General features: G+C 44.3%; 2 protein-coding genes across 2 annotated transcripts in view; both read right to left on the minus strand.

Moving 5' to 3' along the window:
* The window catches only part of Pigu (phosphatidylinositol glycan anchor biosynthesis class U), a 139132-nt gene that overhangs the window by 15708 nt on the left and 113336 nt on the right, over positions 1-10088 (minus strand). The window contains exons 8-10 of the mRNA XM_004630832.2: positions 7911-8065; positions 4307-4450; positions 2294-2418 (exon numbers count right to left, since the gene is read on the minus strand). Coding sequence (XP_004630889.1) covers positions 2294-2418; positions 4307-4450; positions 7911-8065 — 424 coding nt within the window. The remainder of the gene's footprint in view (positions 1-2293; positions 2419-4306; positions 4451-7910; positions 8066-10088) is intronic.
* LOC101564811 (c-Myc-binding protein-like) lies at positions 6789-7088 on the minus strand. The gene has a single exon (XM_012514680.1). It carries the CDS (start codon positions 7086-7088, stop codon positions 6789-6791), a length of 300 nt encoding a protein of 99 aa, XP_012370134.1.

Consider the following 10088-nt stretch of genomic DNA (forward strand, 5'->3'; position numbering starts at 1 on the left):
CCTGCCTCAGCCTCCAGAGTGCTGGGACTACAGGTGTGCACTACTGCACCTGGCAGTCTCATTTGATAGGTGAAAAAAATCAGAGGCCAAGAAATGTTCAGTGGCCACATGTGGTTCATGCCTATAAGCCCAGCTACTTGGGAGAGTGAGGCAGGAGGATCACAAATTAGAGGCTAGGCCTGGCAACTTAGTAAGATCCTGCCTCAAAATTTTTCAAAAAAGGGAGCTGAGCTGGGTATGGCTGGGTACATCTGTAACCTCAGTACTCAGGAGGCTGAGACAGAAGGATCACAAAGTTTGAGGTCAGCCCGAGCTACATAGTCCAAAGTTAGCCTGAACTACATCGTGACACCTTGTCTCAAAAGAAAAAAAGTGGGTAGAGGGCTGGGAATGTAGCTCGGCAATCCCTGGGCTCAACCCCCAATATCCACCTCATCCCCCAGATAAGTTCAATAATTTGCCTAAGAACACACAGCTGGTGACAGGAAAGCCAGGATGCAAGCTCAAGACAGCCTATCTGCAGACGGGGTGCAGCACTGTGGAATCAGACACTGAGAGGGAGTGAGAGCCCTGTGGGAGAGACAGCTAAGGAAGAACCACCCACTTTTATGGAAAGAAAAGCAGTGTCCTGAAGGCCCACCTGTCACAGGTTGGGGCCTCTCGGTATGTCCCATGATTTGTCAGTAGCCAGTCTGCTGCGGGGCCCCAAGCTGACTCAGCCCACTGGACCGAGTGATTTGTGCCTGTGCCATGAGGATGTCACAGGCAGAAGACGCTGCGTCTCTTCCCAGTGAGCCCAGACTGCTGAGCGCTCCACCAGGCCTCCCCACGGGGCAGCCTGTAGCTGGCCCACCCACTTGGCTGTTTACCTTCGTGGGCACCTGCACCAACAGGCAGGCTTCCCACTGGCAGCTGCTCAGTCTCACTTCCTGGTCGACACCCAGACAACCCCCGAAACAACAGACTCACTTCTTCTGGAGCCTGTGCTCCCCCATTTTATTCCTCACAGTTCGTTGTGCAGCCACAGCAGAAAAAAATCTGCTGGGTCACTGACAACATCTCTTTCATAGAGTTTTGGTTTTTTTTTTTTTTCGGAACCGGGGATTGAACTCAGGCCCTTGTGCTTGTCAAGCAAGCACTTATTCTACTGAGCCATCTCCCCGGCCCTCATAGAGGTTTAACAAACTCCAGCTGCAGACATTCGCCAATACTACCTCTGAGTGTTAGGTTCTGTGCTGGGTGATGGAGACAAAGCAGCAAAGGGGTCTTGATATTGGCCCTACAGTAACTCAAGACACTGAAAAAAACAGCCAGAGAGGGCCAACTGAGGGAAGCACTGGGGCCTAGAGCCACCTCTGAGGAAAGCATGGGCGGAATGAAGAAGGGTCTTCATGGAGGCAGGAAATCTGGGGTCACTCACTGGGCTCTAGGAGCTCTGGGTGCAACACTGGGGGATGGTTGTGAGTCCAAGGCTGGACTTGCCCTGCCCAATGTGGTAGGCTGGCCATATGTGGCTTTTTTGATTTTAAATTAAAAATTCAGTGTCTTGGTCACATTAGTGACTACTCTGTTGGACTATGCAGACATGGGATGTTTTCATTGTCACAGAAAGCCCTGTTGGACAAAGTGTGGGAGAGGCTCACCGATCCAGGTTCTAAAACTAGCCATTCTCCTTAGCAGTCACCAGTTTTTCATTTGTTTATTTGTTTGTTTTGGGACAGGATCTCACTATGTAGCTCAGGCTGACCTTGACTTCACTATGTAGTCCAGGCAGGTCTCAAATACATGGTGATCCTTGTGCGTTAGTCTCTCAAGTGCTGGAATTACAGGTGTGCACCATCGCACCCAGCCCAGTCACATCTGAGTTAACAGGCTCTACCTTTCTTTCTTTCTTTTTTTCTTTTTTGTGGAACCGGGGATTGAACTCAGGCCCTTGCGCTCGCCAGGGAAGCACTTATTCTACTGAGCCATCTCCCTGGCCCTAGGTTCTACCTTTCTATACTTCAATTTTTGCTTCTTGGGGATACTTGCCTCAAAGGCTGGTGTGAAGATAAAATTAGCTAATGGACGTAACACTCTTAGAGGTCTAGAATAGAGTAAGTACTCAATACATGGTACTCAAGTTTATCAGCACTAGTCACAGCACCAGAGGGTAGACACTGCACCACACTCCTGCTGCTGCCTGTACAGCAGATGCCCAGTGAATACCTATCAATTCCTTTCTCCCTGGCTGTTTCATGCAGGGCCAGGCTAACACCAAGCTGCCACCCACAGGGAGCATCAGAATACTTACATCTGTAGAGATGATTCCACACAGGAAAGAAGGCCATGTAAAGGGCCACGTCCCCTACTGTTGGATAGGACTTGAAGATGGAGATAATGGCAATCTGGATGAACATGAAGAAGATGGGGTGCTCCCTAGGGAGGGGCAGGGGAGACAAACAGAAAAAGATCAGCCAGGTACCAGGCCCATCCCAGAGACTACTGACTCCACCCCTCGAACCAAAAAATACTCCTCAGGGCATTTCAGGTATGGGCTGGCTGCCTACCTGGAAGACAGGGACTAGCTAGGCCCCAGAGGCACAGCAGAAAACTGCAGGGACCCAGAGATGCCCAGAAGAGGTGAGGAGGGCCTGAAAAACACTAGAGAACCAACCAGAGACATTTCCCATTATTGCCACTACCTGCCTCTGGCAGCTCTGGACCTTTCCCCTGGGAGCCAGGAAGGAAGAAAACAAATGAAGTCAGCGTATTACCAGGCTGAAATAAGTGCTTGTCAAGGCCCCGAGGACAACAAACAGGTCCCAGGCAGGAAGTGCCTCCTGGCTGGTGCTCTGCTTGCTATATAGTATAGTATATATAATATAGTAATTAAATCTGCAGGCCCTTAATGTTCAGAAAGAAAACTGAGGTACAGGCCGTTACTTCAGCTTGTAAGGGCTGGAATTCTTCTTCTTTTTTTTTTTTTTTAGCAGAACTGGGGATTGAACTCAGGCCCTTGCGCTTGCCAGGGAAGCGCTTATTCCACTGAGCCATCTCCCTGGCCCTTGGAGTTCTTCTCACACTAACTAGTAAGAGTCTAAATTATGATTTTAGGCTAATAGCTGGGGTTATAGCTCAATAGCACACTGCCTGCCTGGCAAGCACAGGTTCTAAGTTCAATTCCTAGTACCAATTAAAAAAAAAAGAAAAAACATAAACTAATACCAAATGATGGCAATAGCAACTACATCCTGAACTCTGCTAAATTTGGGGCAAAACCTCTTCTGCATGATCATCTCAAGTGATTGTCACAAACCTCAACTAGCCCTCAAGGCAGGCAATTCTGTCCTCCATCCTTTACAGATACCTCTATAACCTTCCTAGTGACACTGAACACATGCCAGGGACCCACTTCTTCACACAGCCTGGGGGCTTGCTCAGGAAGATTTGCTTCCGTGGTCTCGCTTCTCTGAAGCCAGGATAATGAACCACAGCCAAGGCTACTGTAAGTTCCTCCCTCAGGAGCTTGGCCTAACAAAAGCATGAGCCAGCAGAGATTCTGGACCCGTGTCTGAATTCCAGTTCTGGGGCTTATAAGCTCCATGACTCTGGAAAAACCTTGCCGAGAATCAATTTGTTCAACTCTAAAATGCCCAAATAAGAAAATAAGGGGTGTGTGTGTGTGTGTGTGAAAATAAGATTAGGCCAGTCTCCACAAGTTGCTGGTATGACTATGTTTCAGGCAGCCTAAAAAGGTGCCTAGGATTGGAGAACGCTGCACAGCCCTCTCATACTGCAGAAGAGAACAGATAATCCCTCTTGAGAGAAACTGATCAGAACATTATTTGGTAGAGCTGCGAGTGGCCACCCTCTCAGCTAATCCATCTTGAGTCCCCTCAGACAGTCACTGGGCTGCTGATGGAAGATACTCAATCACATCTACTTTTTCCAAAGACATCCTCCCTATAATTTCTGTTCTTGCCAAAATCATGGGGAAGGGGGCCTGTGGGGATATACCTCAGCAGCACAGTGCCTCCCTGAAAAGAGCAAGGTCCTAAATTCTATTCCCTATAGAAAGAAAAAAAAAATAATTGTGAGTGGGCTTGGCAGCAGCCTGTGTCCAGGCATCTCTGAGTAAGGCCAGGAAGAAAAAGCCAGGGCTCCAACGCTGGTGTGTGCCTCTAGGCTGCTAGTTCTGGCCACAGGCACCCGAGGCGGCCAAGCAGGGTTCCTTGGCCAAAGATATCATAAAGCTGATGGCAAGTGCAGCCATTAAAAGAGCACTTGCAAGGCCACAGGGGGACCAAGGGACAAAGCAACTTACTTTAGCTTGATGGCCAAGGGGATAGTGTAGAAGAAGACGTTGATCTGAAACACGCAGACAAAGAAGAGGCTGAAGTGCTCAAACATCTCCGCAAAGAAGTACCAGAAAAGACCAATGTTTGGGGTGAGATCTGGAACAGAAAGTCTGGAATTAAGAAAACACAGGGAGAGAAAAAAAGAGTTGAGTCATAAATGGCATGCTTCACTTTTATTTTCTTTTGAGGACTTGGGATCACTGCTGGGCAGCCAAGGAAGACTCCCCCACTACAGAGAGCAGGATGAGAAGGGCTCTCCAGGTAGCCTGAGCACAGGAGAGCAGCAGAACAAGGAATGCAGAACATCAGCAGGAATGCTAAGCTATAATACATATGGACTAAGCCAAAAGAATCTGAAATGAGAGAGGATTCAACTTAAAAATCAACAGATTAGGGCCAGGGAGATAGTTCAATAGAATAAGTGCCTGCCTAGCAAGCACAGGATCCTAAATTCAATCCCTGGTATTGCAAAATAAACAAACAAACAAATAAATAAAAGAAGGTAAAATAAAACATTTTTTAAAAAATCAAGTGATCAGCCTGTCCTTCGTGGTCCAGAAGTTTATAATCTGCAGTTGTGAAGCACTGGAACAAAGCAGGGAAAGATGTAAATAAAGATCTATTTTTGGCTTTCAAAGACCAGCCCAGAGACCCTCCTCCCCCACACTGTTCCACATCCTACACCAGGAGCTCGGAGATTATGCACCTGAACTTGCAATGATACTTGGAGGGGCTTCAGGATCCACCCAGAGGTTCTCCTAGGATCCCCAGGACCCCAGAGTACACTGAGATTTAGGGTTTAACTAGAAAATTTTCTGTCTGGTTATATCATATAAAAACTGGCTACAGTTTTGGCTCCTCTGAAAGTATATATAAAGCCAGGTATGGTGGCACACACCTGTAATCACAGCACTCAGGAGGCAGAGGCAGGAGGATGGTTTTGAGTTCAAGATCAGCCTGGGCTACAAAGTGCACTTGAGGCCAGCCTGAACTGCACCCTGTCTCAAAAAACCAAATAAAAGAAAAGAAAAGTATATACAATGTGTATATTATTTTTGTTCGCTTTTTTCCTTTTAGAGAAAGTGTCTCACTATACAGTAGGTTAAACTCACTACGCAGCCCAGGCTGGTCTCAAACTCTTGGCAATCCTCCTGTCTCAGCCTCCCAAGTGCTGGGATTACAGACATGCACCACTACTCTTGGGTATGTGTGTATTAATCTTAGAAAAAAAATTTAAATGTTTTTAATGCTGAGAATTGAACCAAAGGCCACCAGTATGCCAGGCAAATGCTCTAGCCTTGACCTACATCCCTAGCAGAGGGCTATACATATTTTTTTTCCCAAGAATATAGTGCTTTACCACAAATCTTTCACATATATTCTCATTTGACCCCCACAACAACCCTGTGAGGTAGGCAGCACAGATGTTTTTCTCATTTAACAGATGAGGAAAGTAAATCTCAGAGTGGTTAACATGCCCAAAGTTCTACAGTTAGTAAATAATTGTATTAATATCAGTCTTTGGCCTAAAAATTCAGCACCCAGCCTCCCCTCATGTATGCCCACCTACTTCACAGGGATAGTGAAGATAAAATGAATTCAAGGCTAGAAAAATACTTGGAAGGAAAAAAGCTCTATTAATTATATAGTGTATGAACCCAGAACATTACATTACCTCTGTCTAAACTAACCAAGCAACTAAGTAAGGCAGGGTAACAGTGTGATCCTGTTTAACGATACATAAATCACAATCAGCATAGCTGCATTATTAAGCAAAACGAACAACACACAAAGGCTAATGAGCAACTAGGCCCCACTAAAGTACACAGCAAAGCAAGGCAACATTATCAGACAGGGCGTGATTGCATAGAAGAAAACAGTGGTGTCAGAGTTCAAACTGGCACACACATAGTTATCTAAGGCAAAGTGGTGGCAAAGAAGAGTTACTTGTTCCGCATTATATAAATAAGAGCAGAAAATTCATGGGAACCCATGCAAAAGCATCGTGTGTCACACAGATTCCTCCAGTTGAGTACAGGGACTATAAACACTGTTATCTTCCTTGTAAAGTATGAGTGTACCTCTGCTCATATCCTGAACTAAACCAAGGAGCAGCTCCACACTAAACGTCTTTGGGTAACATCTCACCAGTATGATTACTCCCAATAAGACTAACAGAACATGTTTTAAGGAAATGAATTAGATGGCTGTTTAGGTTTCTTCAGGATTTACTTTGGCCCCATATTTCTCCTGCTTTAAGATCCAAAGAAAGTTGTATTGAGTTTTTATTGGTGATTCTGAGTATACGCATTTATAACATGTAAATGTGAGAGATGAATTTAACATATTAAAAGTTCTATAGCATCTATTCAGAAAGGATTATATACTCTACAAACTAGTGAAGTCATACAAAACCATTTTTCATTGTCTTTTCAACTGAGAAGAATCCTATTCAGCACGCTTCTCCTGAGGTGGCTCATACTGAGCAAGCTTTGCTTTCAGTTTTTTATTTTCTTCTATAGTAGCTTCATATTTCTCTTTCATTTCTGCCAATTCTAGGCGAAGCAGCTCAATTTCTGGGGTAGCAGCTCCTAAGTGATGCTTTAAAAAATCCAAGGCACTAGTAGGTTTCTCTGGTTCTTCATATAAGGTTACCAACACCTTGGTCAACGTGTCTAGCACCCCCAACTTCTCCAAGTACCTCCGGAACTGCTCACGCTTTGAGTTGGCGGCTTTGTAATGGGCCATAGTGACAGGGGCAACGGTGTAGCTGGTGCCAGAGACCATGGTCGGCAGGCTCGGAGCTGCACTAGAGTGTTATATTTTTGATTTCTTAAAAAACAGAGTTCTTCACCAGGCATCACAAACTATCCAAATCAGATAAGCTAAAAAGACTCAACTGTTATGCATGGGATGGATTTAACTCAAGGAAGCAGCCTAGAGTCTCAAATGAGAACTCTGCTATTTTAGATCCTTTCCCCTTTAACCCTGACTGTCACCCACCAGGTTCACCTGACACTTAATCCTCAGCAGCCCACAGAGTGTGGCACATGGAGAGTATTTGGAAATGACTAACTTAGTTCAAGAAAGGTCATTTGGGCAAGGATGCAGTACCGTGAACCTATCTACGTTTTCTCCAGAGATCTGCCATACGCTAGGTGCTTTTATATTTAAACTATTAGGGACCCCACCCCTTGCAATAAAGGAATTTATCCGCTGTCCTTTGGATTTGAACCTCACTTCCTAATTGGAGGCCAGTAGCTGCTTTGGGTGTTACAAAGGACTGCTATTTTATCCCACTAGATCAAAGGTGTTCTCTAGAGCCCTGGTTCTCAAACACTGTTTGCTAGACCAACAGCAGCAGCTGTATCATTTGAAAACCTGAGAAAAGCAAATTCCTGGCCTCTACCCTAGACCTATTTAAGTAGAACCTCTAAGCCTGGACCAGCAATCTGAGTTTAACAAACACTGAAGGGGCTCTGAAGCACCTTAAAGGATTGAGGAGCCCTGATTCCAGCAGGAGCTATGAAAACCAAATTAGCTTGAGTTTCTAATGAGGTTTTTACTTACATGAAGCCATAGACTGCAGGAATGAAATCCCAGGAGCTGAGAAGAAAGAAGGAGAGGCAAACGATTACCACGAGGCTCCCCACATACATCATGGCATATTCCCAAGAGAAGATCCAGAAGGCTCTGCTCTTCATTTTCACTGGTATGTACTGCCGCTAGAAGAGAGGGCAGAATGAGACATTTAGGAATGCCAAGGACAGACAGCACCTATCAGCTTAAAACTGAAGATTCCTCTTGCAAGACCATGCTGTGATACACAGGTTTACAATTTTGCTGAGTCTTTAATTACATGAGAAAGACAACAAGCATCGAACAAAGTGTTAAGTGCACAAACTCTGATCTGCAACTTAGGAACTCCATTCTAGGTGGGTATCCTGAAGACAAAGTACAAATGAGAGGATAATTCACTGCACTGTGAAGCCTTCAATAGAGGAGTGAGTGAGCTATGGTAGAATGGCATACGGTATCCTATTTAGCAGATTAAATGAATAAACCACATTGATATATGCCAAACATAGCTAGATCTCAAAAAATGTGGTTAGTAATAAAAGCCATAAAAGAAAGCCACAAAACGATCTGTAAAATGAAAATATTTATGTAATATTTGGAGATTGAATCAAATATGTATTAGTTATATAAGAATACAACTATAGGGGCCGGGGAGATGGCTCAGTGGAATAAGCGCTTCCCTGGCAAGTGCAAGGGCCTGAGTTCAATCCCTGGTTCCGCAAAAAAAAAAAAAAAAAAAAAAAAGAATACATCTATAAAAGTTTTATTAAACATAGATTAGAAAGACATACTAAATTCATAACAACATTAACCTCTCAGGAAGGACAGAAGAAAAATATTTTTACATTATTTTATTAAATATGCAAAAGCGCTGGGGAGATGGCTCAGTGGAATAAGCGCTTTCCTGGCAAGCACAAAGACCTGAGTTCAATCTCCAGTTCCTAGGGAAAAAAAAAAGGAATGCAACAAATGTTTAGGGGCCAGGGAGATGGCTCAGTAGAATAAGCACTTGCCTGGCAAGTGTAAGGGCCTGAGTTCAATCCCTGGTTCTGCCAAAATAAATAAATAAATATGCAAAAGCAAAATATGAAACAATATAGAAAAAATAGGGGGCAGTACTTGAACCCAAAGTCTTTACGCTGAGCTATATCACAGCCCTTATTTTATTTTATTTTATTTTTATTTTTTGTATTTTAGGGAAGGGTCTACAGGGTGTTCAGGGTCTTATTACTAGATCGGACTCGTAGTGATCCACCTGTTTACAGCCTCCCAAGAACTGGGATTACAGGTGCGTGCCACCATGCCCAGTTTCAATTGCCTCTCAGCATACCCTGGGGTCAGGGCCAGCATGGCAAGCCCAGGGATTGAACCTCTGGCCCCTGCGCCTGCTTGCTGGTTCTTTAATCTGCTGAGCTATTTGGCTGGCCCCTTTAATTTATTTTTTTTAAAATATTAGTACATGTTTTGCAGTACATAATAATTACACTCAGTGTGGGATATTGGTACATACACATAACACATCTCAATTCCTTTTTTCCCTTTTTTGTCCACCCACACTTAAAAAAAAATTGGGCAGGAGAAGCATCAGATTCATTTGTTTATGTTGTGGTTATCAAATTATATATATATATATATATATTTATTTTATTTATTTATTTATTTATTTATTTTTGTATTTAGAACAAAGCCTACAGGGTCTCACTCTGTAGATTGGACTTGAAGTGATCCACCTATGTTCAGCCTCCTAAGAGCTGGGATTACAAGTGTGCACCACAATGCCCAGTCTCAATCACCTTCTCAAGGTGCCCCAGGCGCAGGGCCAGCACTGCATGCTGGGTGATTGAACCCTGGCTGGCTGCTGCATCTGCCTAAGCAGGCGCTTTAATTCACTGAGCTATTGGGCTGGCCCTATCAAATTATTATAAACACAGACTGACATCCAAATAGGCAAAAAACACATAAGACATTTGTTACTAAATCAAGGTGTACTTTAAGATGTACTGGTCATGTCACGTGCAGGTACAAATTCTCTATGATAAATGTGATCACTATGTGTATCTAAAATGTACCAGGGCTGGAGAGATGGCTCAGTGGTCTAAAGCACCTACTTAGAACAAGCTTAGCAAAAGCATCAGGGACCGCGGTTCAATCCCCCAGCACCACATGCCA

The sequence above is a fragment of the Octodon degus genome, unplaced genomic scaffold (assembly GCF_000260255.1).
Source record: "Octodon degus isolate 3935 unplaced genomic scaffold, OctDeg1.0 scaffold00037, whole genome shotgun sequence".
Classification (NCBI taxonomy): Eukaryota; Metazoa; Chordata; class Mammalia; order Rodentia; family Octodontidae; genus Octodon; species Octodon degus.